This window comes from Prunus dulcis, chromosome 6 (genome assembly GCF_902201215.1).
Source record: "Prunus dulcis chromosome 6, ALMONDv2, whole genome shotgun sequence".
In the NCBI taxonomy this organism is placed as follows: domain Eukaryota; kingdom Viridiplantae; phylum Streptophyta; class Magnoliopsida; order Rosales; family Rosaceae; genus Prunus; species Prunus dulcis.
Genome location: NC_047655.1, coordinates 10,825,867 through 10,853,802, shown reverse-complemented (window position 1 = coordinate 10,853,802; position 27,936 = coordinate 10,825,867). Strand labels below are relative to the sequence as shown.

The following is a 27,936-nucleotide window of genomic DNA, read 5'->3' as shown; positions in this document are numbered from 1 at the left end:
AAGCGAACACACTGCATCCTAACCCACGTATGCCATGAACATGCAGATTGAGCGAAACTAGAGATTACTAACCAAAACTAAAATTAAAAATTTATTCAAGATGTATACGAAAATTTGGACAAATCATCAGCCACACATAATTACTATTCAGTTTAGAAACTCAAAAGCAATGGAAGGCTCTCGGCCCTTCCATCAGTAAGAACATTGCTGTATTGAATAAGAAGTCTATAATAAACGCACAGAAAGGACAAACCAAAGTTTACAATATACAAAATCATTACAGGGGAATTAAAATGAGTAACAAATCGATTGTCCATAGATTGAGTTTTCTAATAGAGTAGAACATAAAAATGTGCGAAGCTTTTTAAAAGTAGTAAAACTAAAAGAGAATATTGGATGGATCTGAGGCACAACCAGAGTAAGAATTTACAGGATTATTACTGGAACTGAGTATGCGTATTTTTCTTCCATGTACACCTCAGAAACTTGAACCGTTGAATACAACTTGCAGGAGTTAAGATTTATAATCAATGATAATTTCAAAATCCCCAGGCGTAAGGAATACAAAGATGATATGACACACTGTAAGAACAACTTGACAGGCTTGCCAAAAGAAATCTCAGCAATTCACTCCAAATGCAGCAAAACAAAGAATCTGCAGGATTCCTCCTAGAACATTGCAAAGTGTTCGATATTTTACTTCAATATACACCAAAAAGATTTGAACCCTCAACCACTGGAACCCCCTTTCATATAGATTGACTTCGATTTTCAAAAAAGTAATTGTTCCTTACCGCAGTAGAAACTATAACAAGAAGCGAAGGAATCAAGATCTGCAGGAAGGTAGCGTGACGCCTCCACAACAAACAGCAATTATAATGTACAGAAGCACAACAATCAAGCATGTCAACAGGGCCCTGTCACAATTAGACAACCTTCAATGCACTGAACTGGAAATGGGAATACTAATCAAACAAGTCATGGAAATATAATATATATCATGTAGCTTTTATCTTTACAACATTTGGCAAGCACAAGGGCCATAGCGGAGTAAGTAAAATCATTTAGTTTTTTATGCACCTAGATTTCGGAGTGATATGTAATCAACACATTTGATCCTGTTGTGAAGTCGATATCTTACTCCTTACCACTTAATTAGAACAGAATAATCATGTTCAAATTGGAAGGAAATAAAAAATAAAAAATGCTGATGCATTCAAAAAATTGCAGTGGCCACAACTTGATGATTTTGGGGTTAAACAAAACCAAAATATCATTTTCAGATGGCACTGGGCATAACGGACTACAGCTTCATAATAAACTTAAAAGCATCACATTGTCACTTGTGAAATTAAAATTCATATGCATGGGGTGATAAGGATGACGTGTAACCTAAGAATGTGTCTTTTTCGATAAACTAAGAAAATCCCTAGTCACCATTAGGAAAAGAAAAGGTTAGTTATCTTAAGAAAGATAAGAACGGAAAAATAAAATTCAGCAAGATGGTTTGAATTCACTTGAATTGCAAACTATGTTTGGTCACTGAAATCAGGGATGGAATGGATTTGAGATTCCATGGAAATTGTGAGGAATTGGTTAGACAAAGTAATAAGAAATCGAATTTCATTCCAAATCCCCTCAAAGTTTGGGGAGACCAGTCCTTCCCTGAGTGGGATAAGAAAGTTCCTTAAAACAAAACCAAAGGTTGCTCGACAATTCCTACACACTTGAAACACCCCTCTTCTCTCACCTCCACCTCGCCTACAACTTTCCCCCAATCAGTTTGCTGTTGATTCTCCACTACTGAAATTGTTTCTAGCTTAAACATCACTTGGGTCCACAGTCCACTCCATTCAAATCTGCATCCCATCTTCAAATCCATCCCCTAACACCTCAGTTTCAAAGCCTAATTCAAAAAATTTCCAATCAACATAATTAAAGTTATGGCCCCAACAAAGGTAGGAGTTTTCTTTTCCCTTCCAGAAAAACAAAGGTCGGAGTTTTTTGCTGTCATGGTTACTGATTTCAGGCTTGTGATTGCAAATGTATATTAGTATTAGGGGCCTAACTCCCATACAATTAGCTTCCCTGTTTTCCCCCCTTTACAAATTTTCACTTCTGTACTTTATTTCTCAATGAAATATTCTTCTAACCTTTATTTGGTCTGAGGAAAAGACTTCATCAAAGATAAATTTTATGTGAATTTTCTCAACTTATTGTTGAATTCGAACCGCCCTTTTTCTTTTCTTTTCTTTTGGGTGGATAGGATTTTAAGTTTTGGGTCATTGCTGTTGCCTTCAGTGTATTTAGTTTCTTGCCTTTTTTTGTTTTCAAATTTGGGTTTGCTCATTAATAAATTTTCTCATGGGGAAATTATCACTTTTGTATAATAAATTCTCACTCCACAGATGAAACATTCCCATCACCAGGTCTTTCTCTTTAACTATGCTTGTTTACCTTTTCACGGCCTTGAAATGGTAAGCTTATTCAAGGTACCATTAATACTAATCATTTCCTATTATTTTCAAAACTTGAACATATTCCTAAAGATATAAGTCTACGTCATTTGTGTAAATCAAAATAACTTACAAGAGCTTGGCATTTTTCATCCACAGAGCTCGACGAAGCCGTTTGGACTGCTTCTTGAAGTGAAATGCACTATCTTGCATAGTTGCAGTTTTGTCAACAAGAAGCTCAATTCGGTCACCCCTCTCCAATATCTTTTCTATGTTGTCCACCATTATAGTTCGTATCTAGACATATCAAAATTTAAGTGACTGTTAGAACAAACCAAACACAGAACAAGAAATGCATTGAAGGATGAAACACAAACCTAAACAATAGAAGAAAAAACGAAGGGGCAGCAAAATCAGAAATTTATTGAAAAGGGAAAACAAAAAGTTTATAAAGCCTACGAAATACCATATCACTTGAATGCTACAAAGCATATAACTACTTTTATATAAAATATCATGCATTGAAACTGCAAACTAGCTGTGAAAATTCAATAAACAAATGAATGTGTCTAAGAAATCTTTGAATGGACAACACCAATTGACTTGCTTTCTAAATGACAGATGTGTTTTCCTCAAATACTTGTTTAAGCAACAGGCAAAAATGACATGTAGCAAGTGAAGCTTCCTTATTCCCAGACAAAAATAATTGGCAAATAGTTGAAGAAACAAGTTAGAAAGACCAAATGACAATCAAAATTCCAGAGAAGCACAAAGACTTGCCTCACCAACTTCGCCTCTCACACGGTTGAGAGTATCAGCGCTAGGATTGCTGGAGAAAAACTCCATCTGCTGATGCAAAACCCTCGAAAATTCGTCGTTCATTGCATAAGCAGGAGCATAAGGGGCCACTCTGCCATAATTTTTCATAAATCTCATATGAATATCCTCCAAGTATGAAAAGGGTATTCTCCCTGCACCAAAACAAAACACCAACATACTCAAAACCCATAAAATCCAGAAAAAGAAAGCACCAAAATTGAATTCCCAAAGCGAAATTGAAGAACACAATTGAAGAAAATACGTTACGCACTGCCGAAGGTGTCGTTGGCCATGCAAAGAAAAGTGAGGCCATCGGATTTGAGTATGTGGAAGATGTACCGATCCTGAGAGAAGCAAACCCTAGAATCCGCCTCCGATGGAAGCTTTTCCAAGATGCGCCGAGCCACTGCCCCTGTGTTCCCTGTGACCGCGCTGAACTCGGCCAACACGATTGTTCCTCGAGCCACCACCGCGTAGAGAATCGCCATCTCTGCTTCGGATCTTCGGGGCTTAGGGTTTAGGGCTCTGAAAGCTCTCTACTTCGATCGCGATCGAAGTCTCATGGAGCTGTTTGAATTCTGATTTACTGCTTATTTTATATTTATCTTTTTATTTTATATTTATTTATTTATGTTTTGTTGTTTTGTTAATGTTATTGGAAGAGGAAAGGGAAGTTGAAAGTTGAAAGTTGAAAGTGAAGGCGGGGAAGGTGAAGAAATTTGTTGTCACCGGTGAGTCCACGCGGCGTCAAGGTATAATGTTTGATAAACTAACAGCGGATCGCACAAAGAGTTCGTGGTACTTTCTTAGGATCAGAAGTAGGGATGGCAACAGGCCGGTTCGAGGATAGCTATGGCAATATTATCTCTGTCACTGCTCTCCATTTCCGCTCCCATCTCCGCCCCAATCCCCGGTAAGAAATTTCAGGGAATTCCCATTCAAGTCCGCATAAAGAGGTTGTCTCCCAAACTCGCCCCGAATTCCCGATTTTTATTTATTAAAAATATACTGCACTCAATTTTGACCAAAAAAATCAACTCAATTACATTCATTAAATCATAAAATTCAAATTAACTACTCAAAATCATCTCAACAATTTGACAAACTACTAGAAATCATATTATCCACAATCAAAAGTACATATTTTGTCGCAAAATTCTTATTCTACCGCTAAAATTAACCACACAAAAATACATTAAAGACCTACAAAAAAAAAATTGAAAAAAAAAAAAAAACCATGGTAGCACTGTAGCACTAGCACCATAGCTTCATCAAACAATATGGGAGGAAGTTCTAATAACGAGTCAGGGAAAGCACATAAAAATAATAATTTCTATATGTTTCTTGGTCAACTAAGAAAATCATGAATTATTTCCTATATGGTTTATTGGAATATATATTCTATATTCGATATTTATTATTTAAAAAATATATATACATATCACTAATCGGGCCAGATTTGGGGATAGGAATAACAATATCATCCCCGGCCCATCTCCAGCTGGGGATTTTTAAAATTCAGGGATCCCTGTACCAGTCCCCGATTTTACCTAAAATCTTCCCCCTTTTAGGGGCGGGTACCCGATGGACACCTGACTAGGTGGGATTTTTGCCATCACTAATTGGAAGGAGGGTGGTCTCATCAAATTTTAGATTATGATAAATTCACATAAATGACACTTAACTTTTCTGCTTTTGTGAAATTACAACCTAAACTCATATTATTTACAAGTTACAACTAATCAATCAAACTTCACACATTGTTACAATTTGGCACTTTTGGCCACTTTTTTGTTAAATTATGGCACGTGACAAGACAACGTGCTCTTTTTCAAGGGCATTCTCGTTATTTATCTCAATTAGGCATTCTTGTCATTGTATTTGTTGGCAATATAATGTATGTTAACGAAGCAAGATGTTTTAGGTACTGTATTCATTGAAATTGATGAGAATGCCCTTGAAAAAGGTCCCACATGAAGTTTGAATGCCAAATAACGACAATGTCATGAAGTCGGAGTGATTGATTGTTGGTATACAAAATTAGGAATTTAGTGAAAAGTCCAAAAGAAACAGCCAGCTCTCAAAAACACCCAAAATCTTTTCAGAATGACAAAAAAGCCCATTATCTTTAGAGCTCTTTCCTCCATCGAAAACCACCATCAGCATGTGAATAGACCAGGCCTACATGTGAAGATTTTGTCTTCAAGCAATCAAACCATGTGAAGACTTTGTCACTTTGTCTTTCTCCAACAATTATTACTGCGCAACGACAGTGTTAGAAACAATGCTTTTGTTTCTTTTTACATATTTTCGAGTGCGTTTTGTCTTAAAATGCATGAGAATCGTTTGTTTGCCATCAGTTGGCATGTGAAGTATGTAAGAGAGTTCAGAAAGATAGAGAGACTTATCTTCTCATACTTAGCCATCCTTAGTAGAGTCGGTGAATAGGTGTATATAGTTTTGTAATTCCAAAGAAAAAAGTACAATACCAGAGATGAAAAAATCTCAGTACTTTCTCCTTCAGTTTTCAATCAATAAACTCCCTTTGTTCATATACTTTCTCTTATTCTCTTATTATACTCTCTTACTCCGATCACTGTTAATACCGCCGACCACCGTTAATACCCGGTCATAACAGTTCCAGCAACAAAAGCAATTAAGCAAGTATTTTCTCTTTTATTTTTGATTTTCTTATTAAACTTTTTGTCCAAAACAGGGAAACACTTTTCATAATTATATTATTATTTTGCTAAACTGACAATCAATACTTTGTTTGAGCACTTAGTCATGTTTGATATTTGCCATAATAATAACTAGATGTCTGTCAGGGAACCTCTGAGTTTTGCTCCATAACCCTTTAAGTTGGCGTCTTTGCAGTTCCATGTTCTAGTTCCATGTTCTAGGCATGGTGTCCGGTTGTTATTTTGGTCTTTAGAAACCTTGACCAAGACCAGCGAAAATAATGGTATTAGAGCTTTAGTTTAGCACCTTAATAATATGATTATACCAGTAAAGTACCTTGAGGACAGAAGTCAATGAACATAACTGATAAAAAAACCAACCTTTTATAACTTGTTAAAATTTTGTTAATTACCAAATCACTAGTTAAGAACAATGAACCATTTGCATGTTTAGCTCTTGATGGAGACCTATAAGAATAAAAGAAAAAGATAAACTTAGATAAATTTTAATTATATGGTAGAGTACCTTAATCTACAAATTAATGAACAACAAAAGATAAAATTAAATTTAGATAATAATACATTAGTTTGTTATTTTCCACACACAAAAAAAAACACAAACATTTATTACACAGCAGTAACAATCCCTTAGAAAATAGTATTGTTGACCTTTTAATTAGTCAAGCAGAAAGTGTAAAATTTGAACATAACAAACATAATAGAATAATTCAACAGTTATTATTATATTTTTAGAAAAATTCCCTAAAAATAATTAGACAAAACTTAGATTATATAACATCTCAATTAGAAGATAATAATAAGAATATTCAAAGATTTCCTAGTAAGAACGAAATCAAAGACCTCATAGATCTTATAGATAGCAAGCCAAAACGAATAGAACTCCAATCATTAGAAATTATTGAGCAATTAAAAATAGAAGTGCAAAAATACAATTAGTACAAAAAACATTAACTAAACAAGTAGAAAAATTACATAATAAAATAGATAGACTTTTAGTTTAATGACATATTCTAAAATTAATAATTAATATATCAAGGCATTGGAAGAATTAGATAACGAATCAGTAGGCCTTACAGATTTTACAACATCTGTAGTAAGTAGTAATATCCTATAAGACAAAATAATTTAATTATCAAAATAATTTTAAATTTAGCTGAAAAAGTAGATCAATTAGAAGAACAAATAACATAAATCAATCAAGTAGTGCATAATACTACTTCCACACTGCCCAAAGAATTAATTGATAAATTAGAAAATTTAATCTTAGGAAATAATCTTCAAAAAAGAAAAAGTAGAATAAATCCATTTGATAATAGTAAATGGAACTCTTTAGGAGAAAAGGAAAAGAAATAGTTAGAACAGAAGATATATACCCTATTGAACAAGAAGCACAAGAATTTCTTAGAAAAGGTTTTTTAAAATCTCATAAAAATAAATATAATTTATATCAATGTCATAGGATGGGATAATCATCAACAAGCAGCTATACGTACAATAGAAGTAGATCTTAGCACAAACCTAATAGTCATAGGATGTATTCCTAATTATGTCATGAATATTAGAGAATTGAATAAACATATTAAAATTATAATATGAAAGGTGAATACAAAAATTTTAGTATTAGTCTTATGTATGTAGAAATTTTTTTAGATAATTATAATTATAAATTTAATATAGAATTTCAGAATTTAGTACAAATTTTTGGTAGTAAACATGTTAATATGATAGAGGCAAAACCAATAGATAATAGCTTTTTAGAAGGAACGGAATGGATTTTACCAAATTTACAAGTAGCAAAAAATAGACAATCTGATAAAGCACAAATTTTTGAAAATCGTATAGGTGAAGCAATAGTAAGATTTACTAATTAAAAACAAATAAATTATATAGAAGATTTAGAAAGTGGAGCAGAAGAAATACACGTGGCATTTGATAATTTAGAAATAAATATGATTGAGCATAATTTTGATAATATAGTTGATAAACTCATAAATGACAGATAATTTAAATGAAGAAAAATATATAGAAAAATATAGAACTTATGATTTAGGATTACATAGATTATCAGATAAAGAAATGAAAGATTTTAATTTTAAATATAGGATTAGAACATATTTTAGGAGAAAAAAATATCAAAATATGTTAATTGAAGTATAATGCATGCCCGCAGAAGACAAGTATAGTTCAACTAGGCCGTTTGTAGTTAATGCAAGTAGAACAGACCAGCAAAATCTTAGGTAAACTAAGGAACCATATAGAGAAAATAATGAGACCGATAAAACTGCTTTTCAACAAGAAACAATTAGACTAAGAAAAAATAGAATACCTTATATAGGAATTGAACAAATGAGTTTAGCAGGAAATATATTAAACTTAGATCATGTAGACCCACAAGATTGGGAAAAAAACTATAGAAAGATGGGAAAAAGGATGTGTACATGCAGCATAAATGTTAGATTTTAGTAATAATAAAGATATGTTAGATTACTTTGAGCATACTTTAGATGGAATGGTTTTTTATTACTTCCAAGCATGGAAAACTAAAAATCCAAGAGAACATCAAGCAGCAAAAAAATGTTTAGTATAGATGCTTTTGTTAAATTAATTAAATATGAATTTTTAGATCATATAGATTAGATGGTAGAAATGAACAAGAACAAATTAGAGCCATAAGAAATTTAGAACAATTACAAATTTATGATTTGCAATATATTAGTGAATATACTTCAGACTTTTTCAAGTATTTAGGCAGAACTTGCAGAATTGATGATCTTAATTTATTAGATACTTATATGACAAAAATTAAATGACCAATAGGAGAAAGAATTTGGAATGAATGGCAAAAATGCCATAGGAAACTAGATGTATCCATAAGAACAAGAATACAACATGTATACGATATATTATGATATGAATGTAGTAAAATAAAAGCAAAAAGACAAATTAGAAAACAGTTTTACATGAGCTATAAAAATACAGGTTTACCTAAGAAATATGGATGTCATAGAAAATTTAAGCAGAAAAAGACATATAGAAAGAGTTATAGAAAATAGGAGGATTCACTATTATACCCAATATAGGAGCCCAAATTATTTATAAAAAAAAACCTATATGAAATTGACTTTAGAAACACATACAAAAATCATTTACAACATAACAAAAAGGCTTTTAACTTCTTTTAAATTACAAACTGTCATTGATTTCTTAAAACAAACCCAACCCACAACCTCATAAATAAATAAAAAATCCAAAACACTCAATAGGTCATCAAAGTAATTTAATAATCAAAATTAAATTCAATAGAGCCAGCTGTCATTTTTTGGGTTTGTTTATAGAAATTAAATGGTGTATGATTTATCTATATTATTAGTTCTAAGAATGGATATATGTCTAAATATCTCTAAAAAAATTGGACCATATAAACAACAATATAAAAAATTTATAATTCAACCTTCAAAAACTTTTAGAAGAAGAAAATATATCCCTAAACAATTTAGGAAAAGAACAAATAAACTACGGATTACAAAATATAAAGTACCCAATAAAAGAACATGTAAATGTTGTCTTTGTGGTGAAGTAGGACATAATTAGACCTAAGTGTCCCAAATTAGGAAAGAAAACTAGAGAAAAAAATACAATTAATTGAACAATTTCAATTAGAAGATGATGAAGACTTAGAATCAATTTATATAGTCTTGATGATAATTTCAGTGATAATGAAAGTATTTATATTGTTAATGTTTTTGATTCATAATCACAATCAGATTATTCTAGTAATTCTAATAGTGAATTAGATGAATATATGTGTATATTTGAAGAATAAAAAGAACATGAGGAATTTAAATATGTTAATTTAGGATGGCCTAAAAAATGTAATCAATGTAAGAAAATAGTGGTAGAAAAATATTACACTAAGACAATAGTTTATTGTAAAACTTGTTATAATAATAAACCAATGGAAATAAATACAGTTGAAATAATAGATGATAATAATCAAAAGAATCATAGGCCTAGGCCTAGTATAGAGAAACAAAAGAACAGTTCATTAATAATAATTAATTGTGAGTTAGAATTGTGAAAATAAAATAAAATTCAAAGAAAAGCTATGATAGATACAGGAAGCAAAAAAAAAAATAAAAGAAGAGTTAGTGCCAGAACAATTTAGGCAAAAACTAGCTAGAGCAGTAAGAATTATACAGTTTGATACAAGACCTGTATATTTAATACATTGTATTAATAATATACCAATTAGGATAGAAAGACAATAGTTTAATTTGCCCTTAAGCTTTATGGTACGATCATATCCCTTTATCTTAAGATTAAATTTCTTAAAAAGTTTACAAGGAGGATTTTTATATATACCTCCAACTATTACATTTTTTAAAGAAGGTATAACCACAACTGATCAAAGAAATACATTAGAATCTTACAATAGTATTAACACAGAAGAACAAAAATTTAAATACTATAATATGGAAGAATTAGAAGAAATGAATGAAGAAAAGATAGATGAACAAAATAATCTAGAATATGATGATATAATATTTGACCATGAGTATCCAATTGTGCGAGAAATAGGGCCTTCATAAATTATGCAAACAGATAGACCAAAGACTTTAGAAGAATTATTACAATTAGCTAAACAAACTAGAATTATAGGAGAAGATCTCCAATTACATTGGAATAAGAATAAGATATTAGCCATATTAGATATTATCAATCCAGACTTAACCATTAAAACAACAGATATGCCCTGTAACTTGTTAGATAAGCAAGAATTTGAACAACAAATAAAAGAACTTTTAAACTTAAAAGTAATTATACCTTCAAAATCTAGGCATAGATCAGCATCCTTTGTAGTTAGAAAACACTCAGAACTTAAGAGAGGTAAAGCTAGAATAGTGTATTATTATAAGAGATTAAATGATAATACTTATGAAGATAGTTATAAATTACCAAATAAAGATGAACTTATTAATAAAATTCAAGAAAGTAAATATTTTAGTAAATTTGATTGTAAATCAGGATTTTGGCAAATTAGATTAGCAGAAGAATCAATTCAATAAACAACATTTACTTGTCCAGAAGGACATTTTGAATGGCTTATAATGCACCATCGATCTTTCAAAGAAAGATGGATCAAATCTTTAAGAAGTATGATAATTTTTGTAGTGTATATGTAGATGATATACCTGTTCATAGTAAAAATAAAAATGAACATAGAAAACACTTAGAAATTATTTTGAAAAAATTTATCGATAATGGTATAGTCATAAGTAGGAATAAAGTAGAGCTTGAAAAATAAGATATAGAATTTTTAGGTATGTATATTAAGTCAGGAGGGAGCACATAGCTAAAAAAGTGTTAGAATTTTCAGATAAATTAGAAGATAAAAAATAATTACAAGCATTTTTGGATTATTAAATTATCCCAAAAGTTTTATCCTTGATTTAGGAAGAAAGATTGCAGCATTGCATAATAAAACTAGTAAAACATGTCAAAAATATTTTAATAGTGAAGATATTAAATTAGTTCAAAGCATCAAACAAGATATAACTCAACTTAAACCTTTAGCATTACCATTAGACAATAATTACAAAATAGTTGAGACAGACGCATCATCAATAGGATGGGCAAGAATTTTATATTAGAAGAAACATAAAGAAGAACCAAAATTTGAAGAAAAAGTTTGTAGATATGCATCAGGTAAATTTAGTGACATACAGGCTAGACTTCTAGTCACTGACTTAGAAATTTTAGGAGTCATTAACTCCCTTGAAGCATTTTCATTATTTTTACATAATGAGATATTTACTATTAGAATAGATTGTCATAATATTGTTTCTCATTATTTTAAGTTAATACTAATAAACAAGCAGTCTGATGATGGGTCAATTTTGTTGATTCTATTACAGGAAATAGATTTGACCAATATTTGAGCATATTAAAGGTACGGATAATACTTTAGCAGACATCTTATCCCGTATTATTCATTAACATGTATCCAATATTTTGAATCATCATCATCTGGCAGCATAAATAATGGTACAACATCACATGGTGGTAATCCATTGAGCATGAGTAGTCAAGCAAGACTAGTAGTAAATACTTATTATTATAATGAAATTCCAGTACAAGAAGTTAGAAATCCTACTTTAAAATATCGTACTCAAGCATCAATAGGAGATAAACAAAAAGTTCTTTTAGACAACTTTTGGAACATTAGAACTAATAATGAAAGCATGAGAAGAGGGCATGAAAAACTTATTAAAGCCCTTGGGCAAGAGTTTTGGCATATAATTATGATTATAAAATAGCAAAACAACAACTTTCTTTTTTGCAAGAAAAACATGAAAAGCAAAAGAAACAGTATGATACAATAGTAAGAAATTTTAGAATCATTAATTTAAGATGTCAAAATCTAAGTAAGATTTTACAAGAAAAATAGGGTAATGAGCCCAACTTACTTGAGCATAATAGAGAATTTTCCCTTGAACAAAAAACTAAATATTCATATTTTCTTCAAACTTTAGCTAGAGAAAGGTATAGATTTTTACCATAAGATATTAAGAGTCATATGATTAGATTAGAGTATGAGCAAAATACATCTCTTTAGTTATACATTCAAGCTTTTCTTTTTAATTTTAAAAATAATCCACATCATAGTATAAAAATTATTACTAAAAGATGCTCTCATTATACTAATTATTTAGCTAGTATTAACATGGTTGAATATAAAGAACTACATTTAGAGCATAAACAAAAAATATCACAATTAGTCTAGCATTTTTAGCATAGTATGGTTATTTAGGTCAACTTTATATTGAAAATAGTGATCATTTAGATTCATTTTCCTCAAAATTAAAAGAAGTTATAATACCTCCTAGCCCAGAGTGGTTTGAAGATAGTATTTACCCAAATAGAGCACAATATAGTATTATTATTTCTTATAATGAACTATTTAATCCTGCAGCATCAGCAAAGACAGGGATCCCTACTAAGCATGTAACACCCCGTCCGGAAGGATTTTGGGGATTTTGGGGAATTGAGTGGGATAGTTGCATAGAGCTTGATGATACGAGTTCGTAGACATGTGGCACGCCCAATTCCGAGTTGTAACGAAGGAGGAAAGGTCTAGAAACATATTGAGAATTTTTAAAAATTTGTTATTGTAGCAAACAGTACCACTACAGTACCGTTTATTACAGTAACCGGGGCTGTTTTTATTTTCTCCTCCTTTCTTCTTCCCCCACCCCCCAGGACATTTCTTCTTCCTCTTTTCTCTTGTGACAGTCATTATAGCAAACAGTCACCGTTTGACTCCCGGCCACCAATCGTCGTCGTTGTGCACCGGTTGGCCATGCTACCTGCATGAAAAATGTTCCTCTCGTTCCCCTTTACAAAACCCACCCAAAATTCGATCCAATTCATTGTCCGTGAGCCTAAATCGAAGTTGAGAAAAGGATCCAAGACTAAAAGTTGTTCTCCTTGTTAGTTTGAACGCGTTGGTATGGGTATTGGCTGGTGGTTTGGAGATTTTTCGTTGCCAAAAAATATCTCAAGACACCCACCACTTCCGGTGATAGGTGGCGGAGCGTGGGCCACTTGGTGGTGATTCATAAAGTTCCAAAATACTCCTCATGTCATCCCGAACACGACGGTATGCTCGGATTAGCAATTGGATACCGTCTGACTATCGAACGGATATTATGCCTATTAGGCGATATTTGGATTTGATAGGTTCAGACTGTTCGATCGGTCCCATTTTCTAATATGTCGTTCCTTGTATACTCCGAATCAATGATTTTAGGGTTAAGTACTAAGTCGATGTCCGATCGTGCGTTCGTGAGTGATTCGACTGCTCGATCGAGACTAAACTCTCAAAACGTGTTACGTAGACCTTGTTGGACTTATAGGAACATTCGGACCGGAAATTGGAGGTTGTGGACCCCACGGGCCCAAATGGTCAAATTTCACGATCGAGGTCAAACTGACCGTTGGATCGTGAGGAGACTTTTAGGATGGATGTAACTCTTGGTTATGGACCAATAGGAATCGTCATATAACAAATAGAGGTTGTGGGCCCTACAAGCCCAATTGACTTAGATCATGGGTTTTGCCGGCTCGGTTGAGGCCATTTTGTAGTTGTAATTGTAATTGGATGTTTGTTTTAAATGATACTATACTGTGAGAATTTTGGTAAATGTTTATGAATTATTATGCAATCGCTTTTATTTTCCAAGCATGTTATATTATGTTTAATTATGTAGAGTTGGGAATGGCTTGGATAATCGGGTTTTGGCATGGATAAGGAATTAATTAAATGCTTGAGTATATGTCTATATTTAAATATATGCTCGGTGGCTTGAAACCGATGAATTATGGATACTAGTTATCTCAACAGTATGTTGTACATATTTTAATGTAGTTTAGAATAGTTTGAAGGATTATGCGTGGTCAAATTCAAGTTAAGGATGTTAGGATTGATCTCGTTTTAAGAAGGGATTTTTGGTTATCTATTTAAGAACTTATTTTTGGAAAGTTGAGAAAAGATTTCAGGAAAGTGGATTTGTGGAATAAGATGAATTTTATGATTAGATTTGGAAAATGGTTATCAAACCCACCACAAGAGTACCCTCCCAGTTGCCTTTGGAACAGTCCAGTCATTTATGATAATGCCTCACGAGTCTCGGGGATGCCTGAATCGTATGGTGCGAGGATATGCAATCTCAGGTTGACTACATGTCCCCCGAGTTCTGCGAGGATGTACGTTCTCAGGCAGACCACGTGTCTCCCAAGTTCTGTGAGGATGGAACATACATGGTACTTGGAATTGACAGAATGTTATTGGAATTGACGGAATATTAGTGGAATTGACGGATTATAATTGGGTGTACGCCTAGGTGGAGAATATTTGAGTTTTGAGATGTTTTAAACTAAAATTAATGATTTTATCTTGGTACTTATTGGTAAAAGTTTTAATACATATTTTTCGATTTATGAGACAAGGATTGAGGGATTTCTAAGTTTTAACGATTTTATACAATTCACAACTATTTTCTTAAGTAATGAGTTTGTTTTTACATGTGAAAGATGGAAGCATGTTTTATTCAAACCATTGATATTGATATTAAGGTTTCACGTGCCAATGTCATTTTAATAATTTTCTCGTTTTCCTACTTATCTGTAATGAGCTATTATATATATGTATTTGTACATGCACATATGTGATGGGTGGAAGATCGTTATGAAATCAATATCTTTTGCTTAAGTTTCAGCGGATTGATTAGAGTTTAAAGCCTTTGGTTTTGGGAATGTGTGAAGGAATATTTAATTCATGTGCTTACATATGGATTAAACTTTGTTTCCTTGTGGAAAGAACTACTTGTGACTTGATCCCTTGGTAAGGGAATGTAGGCAACCTAGGTTAACCTACGTGTAGCTGCAAAATAAACTGTTGAATTGTGCTTTGAATTGGTTTAGTTTGAAACCCGTTGTAATTGAGCAAATTTTGGATTACTGTTAATTCTCGTTTATAACAAGGTGAATGTTAGTGTTTTGACTATGTTGTATGGGCCTGAGTTCCATTTGAATCACTGTTGAATTACGTATGGACGAAATTCTTGTATGCTGAACGATTGAGATTATAGAATTGTGTTTTCTACAGGTGAAAATTTATTGGAAATGAGCATTTTTCAGAGGGAGCCTCTGCCAGTTTTCCGTTAGAAGTCAAATCCTAAAGCTATTTTTGAATTAGGGCAAAAAGGGTAGTTTAGTCATTCGTTCGACACCTGCCATGTGTTGGACTCACATGGGGTTCGACACGGATTCAAAAGTGGAATTTGGGCTGGGTCCTATCAAAGCAGGACATTCAAAAATACAAAGGAGCAATAATAGCTGAGCAACAATTGTTCAATGATGATCGTCTGAACCTCCTTCACCAATCCAACTTTATCAAGATTTATTCAAAGTCTACATCCCGGAGACCAGATGACACATATGAATTTATGATAAGCACAACAGGAGCAAAAGTTTTTGATGAAATCTATAACCAGATAGCAGAACAAATTGAAGCACAAGACAATGATAACTCATATTGGAATAGCTTAGGAGAGGAAGAGCTACACAATATAAATAACATGTTGGAAGCATAAACTCCATGTGAAGCCCTCATGATAGAAGAAGCATCAGCATCATCATCTCACATGAAGAGATCATCTCAACAAAAAGATGCAGCATCAATCCAAAGCAAGAAAATCTAACTTTTTGGTTCCATAAGACATCATCTGAAAAGAAGAAATAGAAAGACTCCTTAGGCAATATAAAAATGAATAAGGACATTATTGTCCAAACACTTTAATTTTGTCCTTCCTTATAAATACTTCACCCATTTTAGATTTAATTATAAGTTCCCCATACGAAATTGGAAAAGTTATGGTGCCATTTCTTTATTGAAGATGTTGAAATTTTTTTTAATAACAGAAATAAACTATACAATAAACCCAATTTTACGAACTACTAAAGTTGTTAATGCTTTTTTATAACAAGGAAAATATGATTACAAAACAAACCCACGAGGACAACCCACAACTAAAGAATCCCAATTAACAGCTCTCACTGCACGATTCAGTAATTGATCGTGCCAGAGATGACGGAAAGGAATATGATGCCCAACTGCGGCCAATGCATTGTTCATGTGGATTGAGGGGAGTTAGATTCCGGATTCCTATTGAAGTTGTTTACTAAATCATATAGAATTGGGGTTGGAGTGGTACTAATTACTAAAATGTCCTCGTTGTTGGGTTAAAGTAGTTGGCAAATTTGGAATTTTAAAAATTGTGTGAGGATATAATGGGTAAAAAAATATGAATTCCTAATGGGTTAGTTCTCTAGGAATTAGAATACCACCTCCCACTCAAGAATTGAATTCCTTCAAAATGAGGATTTCAATTCCTAATTTTGCTTGGGCACCACTTACTTTTAAATTCATTGATGTGAAGTAAACGCATGAATCCTCAATAGGTGGAATTCAATTCTTGATGAGAATTCCAATTCCTAATTAGTAAACACACCATTAATGGGCTTGTGAAACCTACTCAAGTGTTCAATATCTAAAATGACTATAATCATTGAGGTGTTCAATATACACTTATAAAATGTCCTAGTTAGCTCTACAATTTTCATTTATACCATAAAACCAAATGATCCCTCCTCTCCCCTTATGAAATAATTTTAAACTTAAGAGACTTAAGAAAAAACTAGAGTGCTGCTAAATGAACCCTAAAATTAATTGAGTACTCCTTATAATTTAAGTACATCCTAATATTTTAATCCAAATGTAAATTAACTAAGTACACTCTATTTAAATATCAAAAATACCCCCAGTACAGCCTAATACATTATATTGCACAACACCTTAATACCAATCCTAAACCAGGTTTCTATTTTTACATAAATTCGTTGTAACACCCTGACTCCAATTAAATTCCCCACTTAAATTATTTGATTGAATTAAATATGAAATTTCGAATTTACCCTTGGGGTAGAGGTATTTTGGTCACTTTTTAATCCGGAAAGAGTTTGGGGCAGCGAGTGGTATTTTTATGTAGGTTGTACCGAGATGAGTCCGTAGACACGTAGTGGGCTCGATTTAGAGTTGTAACGAAGAAGTTACGATCAAAAGAAACTCAGTGGCACAATCGTAATTATTTCAAAATGGGATTTTTATAAAAACAGAAAACTCTCTCTCTCTCTCTCTCTCTCTCTCTCTCTCCAGCGCAGAAACTGGCCCCCTCCTCTGTTACTGTTCGGAAGCGCAGAAACTGGCCCCCTCCTCTGTTACTATTCATCCAAACAGTATTTCCTCCGCCATCTCCTCCACCGGCCACCAAACTTCATGATATTGGTATCAAAACGTCAAGCTTACTTCCCTCTTCCTATCCCGACCATTTGCCGCCACCACCGCTGCCCGTGGTAGCCGAAAATTGCAAAAAATTCGCCGGTTTTACCCATAGCTTGAAGGAGCTCGTTCGGATGATTTCGGCAACCAAATTCTTCGAACTTGGTATGTTTTCTCATCCTCTCAATGTACTCTAGCTGCTGGTTGCAGTATGTAGGATCAATTTCTGAGTTTTGAAACGTTTCCAAGCAATGGAAGTTTGGCAGGTTTTCGGCCTCCGATTCCGGCCACTTCCGTTGACTTTTTGGGGTAGGGAACAAAAGTTGCTCCACTCTAGGTGCTGATCATGTAGGTATAAGTTTTTCCCGGCAGTTTGGGGATTTTTCGACCCCTGAAATTGCTTTGGCCACCCACGCGCTGCCATCGCGTGTGGCGGCGCGTCGTCCCGAGCACGATGGTATGCTCGGATATAAATTTGGATATCGTTTGATCGTAGATCGGATATTGCATATTAGGCGTTATCCAGATTCGATACGTTCGGACAGTTGGATTGGCTCCAATTTAATATATGTTGATCTAGGCATTCCTAGGATCGTGTAGGAATTCACGGATCATAGATCGGAGCCCCGGATGTTCTGATTTAATAACTTAAAGTTTGTGTTTTACAATGATCGTCTGATCGTGCGATCCGACTTTGATCGGGACCAAACTTGCAGGATGTGTATCCTAAACCTTGTGGAACCCATAGGAACCTTCAGATCGTAAAACGGAGGTCGTGCGTCCTGTGGGCCCGATTGACCAAGTTTGGGTAATTTGATCCCTATGATGACCAGGAGTCTTCTGAAGTAGTTTCACCATTCGAGGAGTACTAGAATGACCTTATTAACGAGTCTCGACTGTTGTTTGAGTTACGTTGACTATGTTTGGATTTTGAGATTTGTTTTATATTATTGTATGAAAATCTCATATTATTAGTTAGATAATTGAAGTTATGGAATGGCTGAGTATGAGATATTTGACTGATGGGTTATGAAAGCGAGACTTGGGCTCGGTTATGATTATTAGGAAGTGAGTGGACTTTATCTTCAAGGATGGAAGAATTATGCATATGAGTCCCTCGATTTTGAGTATAGTTATTTATACTTGGATATGTCTTGATGTACATGGGGTTATGGTTTATGTTAGTTCGAGTGCTATTAGCATTACTTTATGTACCTCCTCAGTTATGGAATTTATGTTTCTAAGATTTTGAGATCGGTATGTATAAATATTTGGGTTAGTGAGGTTATGAAATTTGTTAATGGATTGGTCTCGGTTTACAAAGGGATTTGTTCATTTGCTGATAAGCGTACCTTTGAGAAGTCGAGAAAGGATTGGGAACATAGTGTTGGGGAAGTGAATTTGTGGAAATGGTGAAATTTTTATGACAATTTAGACAAAGGATTTGGGAACTGGGTCGATTGCCTTTGGCAGAGTGTGTGCACATGATTTGAATTGCATGTACCTACAAGAGGATTACTCTGTAGGTGTCTGGCCAGTGGATATTGCATGTACCCGCTTATGTGGGTGTCCGGCCAGTATATTGCCTGTACCCGCTTAGGTGGGTGTCTGACCAGTGGAAATTGCCTATACCTACATGGAGATTACTCTGTAGGTGTCCGGCCAGTGTATTGCCTGTACCTGCATTGAGATTACTTTGCAGGTGTCCTGCCAGGATTTTCCCCCTCCGCCTGCCCGATTGTCTACATATAGGTGGTTGATCAGTTTTCCCCATTCCCCGGTTGCCCTCAATGTATTACCTGTACCTACATTGAGATTACTATGTAGGTGTCCGGCCAGTGATTTTCCTGTACCTGCATTGAGATCACTTTGCAAGTGTCCGGCCAGGATTTTCCCCAGCCACCTGCCCGATTTGTCTACACATGTGGTTGGCTAGTTTCTCCCATTCCCCGGTTGCCTTCGGAAAAGATTATATTGTTGCCTTCGAAAAATATACTGGTTGCCTTTGAAAAAGATTATATTGTTGCCTTCGAAAAATATACCGGTTGCCTTCAGAAAATATCTTATTGTTGCCTGCAGAAAATATAAAGGTTGCCTTCGAATGAAACTATGTGTTCCATATACCATTGGCGGGTGATAGCAGAATATGCACTATATGGTGGTTACAGGTATTGTTTTATGTAGAAGGTTTGGTTCGAGAGTTATGAATTTTAGATGTGGTGTGTGTTGTGATATTAAATTAAAGAATTTAAAAGTCGGGTTACAAACGTAAGATTGTTTCAATATTTTATTATATTTAAGGAATTGTGATTTTGTTGTTAAAAGAACTACGTGTGGCTTGATCCCTCAGTAAGGGTACGTAGATAGCCTGAGGTCCCACCCGGTTGCAGCGACGAACTAAAGTTATTTTGGTATTTGAATGAGTTTGGTGTCGACCCTGCTGGTGGTGTTTAGGCTCGGTCGAAAACGAGGCTTGATTGAATAAATGTTATTATTCCGTTAGACTAAGTGGATGTTGTAAATTTGTGGTTGTGGTCAAGTAGGTTCGAAACTCGTTTTGGATTGTTGTACAACTTGGTCTGAGTTCTTAATCTACTTTCGATTGGTGTTGGTTTGTTAAATATTGCATGATGGACTTTGGGAAGTGGTTTGGTGTTAGTTACAGTGGATATGAGTAAATTAGTTTGAGTTCATTAATTGCAAGGTTTATTTCCATTATTTTGACTTAAGAGCTTGGTTTGTGGCTTTGCTATGGTTTGTTTAAAGGCCGGAGGCCAATCATATGAATTGTTTAAAACTATATTGTGCATGCTGTCTGTTGGGATATTAAATGTGTTTTATGCAGGTTGAAATTTTTGGAAATTGTTCAATTTACATGGGAAACTCCACCAAAATTTTGGTAGAAAGTCTCGGTCTTTAGTAAGTGGACCCAGCATTGGTGTGATGTCGGAATTTCCACAGGATTCGTCTTTGGTTTCGAGGAATTCGGGGCGAGTCCTGTCATTCGTGCCCTCTTTTTATATTTTGAGTTTGCATCAAAATCTTTAATTTCGTAATAAACTGTTGTGGAAGTAGATTTGGTAGCTCCTTCAATGCAAAGCTTGATTATTGTAAAACTATTTTAACAAAATATAGAGGACAAAACCAAGAGGAAACATTTGAATGTATCATAGACTTAACAACGATGAAGTATTCAGCCAAATATCACATCCATTCCATTTCTTTATTGAACTGAGTACACCATTTGAGAAGTCCATGGCTAATCTATAATGTCTAAGTGAATATCCCATCTCCCATTTTCTCCATCATAGATTTTCTAGCGTTACTGCCAGACAAAACCAAGAGGAAATATTTGAATGTATCATAGACTTAACAGCGATGGGGTATTCAGCTCCAAGAATTGTCTGGTTCTCATCAACTTGGGTGATGGCAGAAGACTTTCATGTTCGGTAAAATTATCAAACTTGGTTCTCTTCCGTTTACAGCTAGTCGGTCAATAAAATATCAACGTTAGATACTTAAGGTAATTAAGTACTGAAGCTAACTAACAAAACATTTTAACAAAATATACTTCATCGTTGCCGAAGTTGTTGCTTAATCCACCGAAACTTCTCTACGTTTGATTAGGGCTGAATATTGTGAGTAGAGTGTATTTATTAAAATTATATTTGTTTCATAATTCAATATATCTTTTATGGTCATTTTATATAGGGTAAATTAGTAATTCAATAAATAGTTTGGTAGTAGGGTGTATACTTAGTTAATTTTAGGGTTCGTTTAGCAGCACTCAAAAACTAAAGGGGCGTATCCAATTCAAGCTTTTAATGACTTTTATAGAGTTTAAAAGTCTGTAGGTATTCAATTTCGATTTTTAAAGAGTTTATAAAAGTCTAGTGGTTTCAATTGTAACTTTTAAGAAGTAGTTATAAGTATTTAAAAATTTGGTGGTATCAAATTGTGACTTTTAAAAAGTCTTTAAAAGTTTGGTGGTATCTAAAAAGTTAATGACATTTAAAATGCTTATTAAATGAATGACTTTTCCATACTTTTCAGGCTAACTGTTCATAGCAAAAATCTTGCCAATTTACGAGTGACTTTTATCAACTCTATAAAAGCATTTAAGAATTTGTCAATTCTATGAAAGTCACTGACTTAAAAAAAATCTTTATAAATATGAATTGAATACACCCTTAAATAAAAGCAGAAGAAGAAACTAGCAAACTCAACCCCCTTCGAAGACCCAACCACCTCCACCTCTCACAACCACCACTCACGCACTAGCACATTAATCTAGAGTCATACACTAATTGTTGAGATTCATCACTTTTCAATTAGAGATTCGTCATGCTAACAACTTTTATCCATACTCTAAAAGGCATATACAATTTTTTCTGAACTGTATTCAATTAATATTTTAATGGTTTTTAAGGGAGTGATGGACTCTTCTTGAATTTGTGGATTTTGATGGACTTCTATCAACTCCTCATAGACTTTGGTGGAGACTTTATTGGAGTTTGGTTGATTTCTATCATAAAGTTTAAAAGCCTCTGTCAAATGTTTTTTTATAGAATTTTTAGTGATTTAGGGGTTTGTATCAAATTCATATTTATAAAGATTTTTTTAAAATGAATAATTTTTATAGTGTTGATAAATTCTTAAATACTTTAATGGATTTGATAAAAGTCGTTAGTAAATTGACAAAACTTTTGTTATTAACAATTAGCCTTAAAAGTATGCAAAAATAATTCATTTAATAAGCATTTTAAAAGTCATTAACTTTTTGGATGCTACCAAACATTTAAAGACTTTTTAAAAGTCACGATACCACAAAACTTTTAAATACTTTTTAAAGATCACAGTTGAATACCATTATACCCTTAAATGAAAAGGATTAAATATATTAGTTTTTGGGGTAAAAAAATTAGGTCAGGTCGGTCGGTTATTCAGTTTATCGGTGAAAATCCCAATCCTACTTTCCACTAGTTCTAATTATTTGTAATCTCAAAATGATGACAAATCTCCCATTCAAAATTAATTTCAAAAAGTTTTGTAGAATTTTTTTTGTGAGGATGGAAGTTGACATAAAATTGTTCAATACTTTTTTTTTTTTTTTTGGGGTAAAAAGGTCTAATAAACTTATGGATAGTCATCACCCTTTTTGTTGGGTGAAGAGCAGCATAAAGGTTCTACGTAACAACAAATATGAAAAGGATTTCAAGATTTTTCATCATAACCATTTTCTTCTTTTCTTTTAAAGACAAAAGGGAACACGCAAAAAGGAAACGAAGTAGGAAATAGAGATTATATAATTTGAAAGCAAATATATATGCTTTAATAAAACTTTGTCGTGTTTATAACATGTGGGACACATGTTTTAATATTACGTGGTTGATACAAATCTGACTTCGGTTAGTTTTTATGAAAATAAATAAATCAAACAAGAAGTGAAAGGATAAGACAATCTGAATGATAAGAAGATAAAACAAATATGGTGATTTAGCCCATACCCCCTCTTGTCAATCGGTAGTTGGTTCGGGGATTTTGGTTTCGTTTGTATGATTGAATCCCCATAACATTTAAACTTGTTTAAAATCCACTAAAATTCCTATTGAATGCACTTGTAAAGATCAATTTATCAAACTCGTCAATATCAATTCTAATTTCTAACTAAGTAACTGGATTCAATTTTTCACGCATTAGAGCATTTTCAACCGCTTTGTGTTGAGAGTTTTTGTCACATATTGAAAAGTTAAGGGACGTAGCCTGAGTTTATAAGAAGTTGATCTACTTCCCACATTGCCAATTGGTTTTAAAGTAGAATCTCAACTTCCTTCATAGTATCAGAACAAGAATTCATGTGTGTGGCCCAACGGCCAAACGTGTTCTTACGTCACCATAAGAGTATTTATACCGAGAAAAACATAACCTTTTGTTGGTTTTTTTTTTTTAATATATCAGAAACCCTTGGTTGGTTGAATATAAGGCTAGTTAGCTTCTAACGACCTATCTTTTTCTCTTTTGATTTTTAAATATTTTTCCGCTAGGATTCTCATTGGGTTGAATGCGTCAAGGATACTGACAATTTCAACTTAGTGCTGTCACCTGTTTGAGGTAGCACAAGCATGGTCCCTTTTTACTTATTTAAATTGTTTTATTTTTTCCACAAGCATATTTCCAAGTCCTTTTTTTCTTGGTCAACTGAGTTTTCATTAAACCATACACAGGTTACAAAGGAGAAAAGCTTTTGAACTCTACGAACTCTTTTTTATTAAGGACAAAATACAGGTGGCATTCTTCAAAAGTGATGTGAATAGAAGACTATCCAGGAAACTAAATGTAGTCAACAGGCCATGGTGACAAATATCTCCTTCAAACATTTTTATTCCAAGATTTAAATATAACTATTAATTTCACATATATACTAATGACTATGAGTGGTTACAAAGAATTCACAAATTTAAAGAAGAGAGGAATTTTTCTTTATCGTCGAGATTTTACTACACTCAAGATCGTGTGTTCGAATTTAACTCTTTCGAATATCTTTTGTATAAAAAAAACTAATTAATTAAATTAGGCCTATGCTTGCTTCCTCAAATGGATTGATATGACTAGATAGCTATCCACTGCTGCAGGTTTAGATTAAAGCAAATTTAATTGTTCCCATTCCCATAGAGGTTGTTTAAGACCTTCAATAATCTCCCAATTAGTACTGTTAATCCCTGCATACGTCTCTGGAAGATCAGCAAGCTCTTCTGAATATGAATAAGTTTCATCCGATGAGCTTGCTTTCTCCACCATTGGAGCCTTCGGAGAAAAGGTGCTTGTTCCACCCATAGACTCACTCAATTGATGCTTCGTCTCTCCACTTCCTTCTAATGGTCGTCTGTCAAATGCTCGACAACTCCCAGATACCACGTACACCCGGCACAATCTGAATTCATTCCTCAAGTACTACAGAGGACAAAAAAATTATATTAGAATGTGATGTCGGGATTCAAGCAGGTAAAGTGCGGAAAAAATGGAGGCTAATTTTCAAATTTTGTCTAAGTTAAAGGTAGAAAATGAATTAGTTATGAAGAAAACTTATCCACTTCTAATCCCGACAAAATGAAAAATCATTCAACGTCACGCGCATTTCTTACTTCAACATATCAATCTTGCGAATCTTTCAATCCAATTCAACCCTAAACGTCAAACGTGGCGACAGTACATACCTTGGGGACACTAGTGGTAGTGGTAGTTGGGTTATCTGCTTCAATGGCTCTGTACTCATTCATCTTCCATTTGGTTTTCCGTCCAGTTGGAGCTTTGCCTTTATAGAAAACCATGGTTTTCTTCACTCCAATGACCTTGTTATCTGAGGAGTAAACATACCCAGGAGAGCCTGTGGCCTTCCAGTACCCAGAAGCTGTGGTCCTGTTGGGCCTTCCTCCTTGGGCTTCTCTTTGTTGTCTTGGTGTGAAGAAAAACCATTGCTCTGTGTCTCCATGGCACAACTCCCCTGAAAACTCTGCAACAGAAAAACAGATTGAACCATTACATAAGCTCTACTTGTACCTTTTTTTTTAATGCCCGTGATGAATAAAATAAACTATAACAGGCGTTGCTGTGGCTCCGCCTCTATTTATACTAGGCCGCACCTGGGAAAAAAATAAAGAAAAAGAAAACAATGCTGAAAGGTTAATGGAATTGTACTTGGAAGGTCCCATGGCTCTTTGCTGTAAATGTCTACGACTGGGATTACGCGACGAGTATCGTCTCGCTTCCCTTCGAGTTTGTTAAGGAGGTAGAAGGAGACCAGTTCTTCTTCTGTCGGGTAGAAGCGGTAACCTGGTGGCAGCTCCTCCATTGTATTTATTTGAATTTCTATGTTTTGTGTTTGGTAGGGGAGCTATTTTTATATAGAGAGGGGGTACAAAATCAGACATGATGAAGAGAGAGAGAGTTTCCGAGTGAAATTGGAAAAAATGGGGTTTGTGTGGAAACTTCCACGCGTTTATGAATGGCAGTTTTGTCCTATTCTTTATTCCATTTGTTTATCACTTAAAAAAGGTTTTTTTTGAACTAGTCAGCTGCTCTATTATCTACATCATTTAAAGCCAACAATATTTGGGGTCTCATGGTCCATATGACGTAACCTTTTCCCTTCCGACATCATCACCACTCATTTTAATGAAGAAAATTTTGTTTACATGTTACAATTGAAGTTCATCTTGTTTTTATTTATTTTTCAAATAGTCTTGAAGTTTGTCAAACTGCTCATTTTGGTTGCTCGCATTCAATTGATTTAAGTCGAACACCAAGTTCAATATTGTATTTATTGCCAAATTTAGTCAAATTTCTCGTTAAAAAGGTCCCACGTGATCATATGTCCATACTCTTAAGGGCAATTTTGTCAAACCACCCTCGTACATCGAAGAGCATGCACCAGTCATATAAATCTTTAAAGTACTAATAAGAATAGTATAGAATTAACGATTAAAAGTTCCATTAAATAGCAAGGCCCTCTGATATTTTTCATGTTTTCACAAAACCCCTTAAGGTTTCAAAAATCGGGAGGGAGGGGGGATCAAGAGGAAGAAAGGGGGAAGAAATCGAGGATAGGGTTTCTGGATTCAGAATTCGTAGGGGCTGTAGTTACGAGTTGGGGTGGAGGGTGAGAAGAAATAGGGGGGAAGAGGGGGGAGGGGGGTAGGTGTGGCCCAGGTTTCAAAAATCGGGAGGGAAGGGGGGATCAAGAGGAAGAAAGGGGGAAGAAATTAGGGCTAGGGTTTTGGATTCTGGATTCGTGGGGGCTATGGTTACGAGTTGGGGTGGAGGGTGAGAAGAAATCGGGGGGCCAGTGAGGGGGGGTGGGTGTTAGGGACTAGGGTTTATGTGCGAAAGGAAATGCAATAAATTAAGAAATGGTAGAGAAATATCTGATTCTGCTTGCCATTCATTTCCAAGGAAATCGTTTAAATACAACTCATAAAGCCAAAAGGTGTGAATCTGACGTCAGCACCCTTTTACTAACTGAATTACTAAAAGGAAATTTAGACTAAGCCAACTAAATACAATATAAGGACTCAGCCACAATGGTGAGCTATTCATAGTTGTAACAGTCCTCCCCCCTTGCAGAAGGCATGTCCTCATGTCGTGAAGTCGGGGAAACATTCCTAGATGGTGGTGGCATCTTCCTAAGTGGCATCATGCTTTGGAAGGCCCTACCATTTGATCAACCAACGAATAACATCGGTATTGTTCCTAGTGCACATGCCCTGTTGCAGCACATTCTCTGGAGTCCACAGAATCTGACCAGCAAAATTGAATGGAGGAAGAGTGGGAGAATGAGTCACATGTGGACCAATCTTTGGCTTCAACAAGGAGACATGAAAAGTGGAATGGATACGAGAGGTAGAAGGAAGCTGTAAGGTGTAAGTGACTTTACCAACTCGTGCCAAAACTTTATAAGGTCCATAGTAGCGTGGAGTGAGTTTGGGGCAATGGGTTTTACTCACCGAAGATTGGCGATAGGGATGCAAGCGCAAGTAAACCCAATCGCCGACTTGAAACTCGTGTTCAGAGTGCTTGTGTGCAGTGTTGTGGCACATGCGATCTTGGGCCAGTTGAAGGTTAGCACACAAACTACTGAGTAAGGTATCTCTGTCGCGAAGGGTGGTATCCACCAAATGAATCGAAGAAGACCAGGGAAGGTAAGCAGAGATGGGAGGAGGAGGGTGGCCATAAACAACCTCAAAGGGAGTGCGTTGGATGGCAGAATGAAAGTTGGAATTATACCATCATTCCACCCAAGGAAGCCATTGAACCCATGATTTGGGTTTATCATTGGCAAAGCAGGGTAAATAATGATCAAGGGTACAATTAAAGACCTCAGACTGCCTATCAGATTAGGGGTGATACGTCAAATTGAGACAAAGTTCGGTGCCATTTGAACGAAACAGCGATTCCTAGAATTGGCTGACAAAGATTGGGTTGTTATCACTCACAATTGTCGCTGGCATGCCATGAAGACGAAAAATTTCAGCAATGAAGACATCAGCAATCTTAGCGGCAGAAT

The 27,936-nt window shown here is 34.4% G+C and overlaps 2 protein-coding genes across 4 annotated transcripts; both read right to left on the bottom strand.

Moving 5' to 3' along the window:
- Nucleotides 1–151: 151 nt before the first annotated feature.
- On the bottom strand, nucleotides 152–4,089 carry LOC117632476 (vesicle-associated membrane protein 714). Of its 3 annotated transcripts, XM_034365959.1 has the most exons (5): nucleotides 3,547–4,089; nucleotides 3,237–3,427; nucleotides 2,590–2,753; nucleotides 795–917; nucleotides 152–669 (listed from the first exon to the last, which is right to left on the bottom strand). In XM_034365959.1, exons 1-4 carry the CDS (start codon nucleotides 3,761–3,763, stop codon nucleotides 827–829), a joined length of 663 nt encoding a protein of 220 aa, XP_034221850.1. In that variant the 5' UTR covers nucleotides 3,764–4,089; the 3' UTR covers nucleotides 152–669; nucleotides 795–826. The 3 variants fall into 3 exon arrangements, with proteins under 3 accessions (XP_034221850.1, XP_034221849.1, XP_034221851.1); XM_034365958.1 differs by having other exon boundaries at nucleotides 152–917; XM_034365960.1 differs by lacking the exons at nucleotides 152–669; nucleotides 795–917 and adding an exon at nucleotides 1,012–1,906.
- A 20,141-nt stretch (nucleotides 4,090–24,230) lies between these two features.
- On the bottom strand, nucleotides 24,231–25,752 carry LOC117631542 (NAC domain-containing protein 90-like). Its single transcript, XM_034364770.1, has 3 exons — nucleotides 25,572–25,752; nucleotides 25,091–25,386; nucleotides 24,231–24,827 (listed from the first exon to the last, which is right to left on the bottom strand). Exons 1-3 carry the CDS (start codon nucleotides 25,723–25,725, stop codon nucleotides 24,516–24,518), a joined length of 762 nt encoding a protein of 253 aa, XP_034220661.1. The 5' UTR covers nucleotides 25,726–25,752; the 3' UTR covers nucleotides 24,231–24,515.
- Nucleotides 25,753–27,936: the final 2,184 nt, after the last annotated feature.

Coding starts and splice junctions, on each gene's coding strand:
- LOC117632476 (XM_034365958.1), bottom strand. CDS start 3,763: ATGGCGATTCTCTACGCGGTGGTGGCTCGAGGAACAATCGTGTTGGCC. Junction 2,754..3,236: donor TGAGAGGCGAAGTTGGTGAG/GCAAGTCTTTGT, acceptor TGATATGTCTAG/ATACGAACTATAATGGTGGA. Junction 918..2,589: donor ATGAAAAATGCCAAGCTCTT/GTAAGTTATTTT, acceptor TAATTGTGACAG/GGCCCTGTTGACATGCTTGA.
- LOC117631542 (XM_034364770.1), bottom strand. CDS start 25,725: ATGGAGGAGCTGCCACCAGGTTACCGCTTCTACCCGACAGAAGAAGAA. Junction 25,387..25,571: donor AGAGCCATGGGACCTTCCAA/GTACAATTCCAT, acceptor TTTCTGTTGCAG/AGTTTTCAGGGGAGTTGTGC. Junction 24,828..25,090: donor CTACCACTAGTGTCCCCAAG/GTATGTACTGTC, acceptor TGTCCTCTGTAG/TACTTGAGGAATGAATTCAG.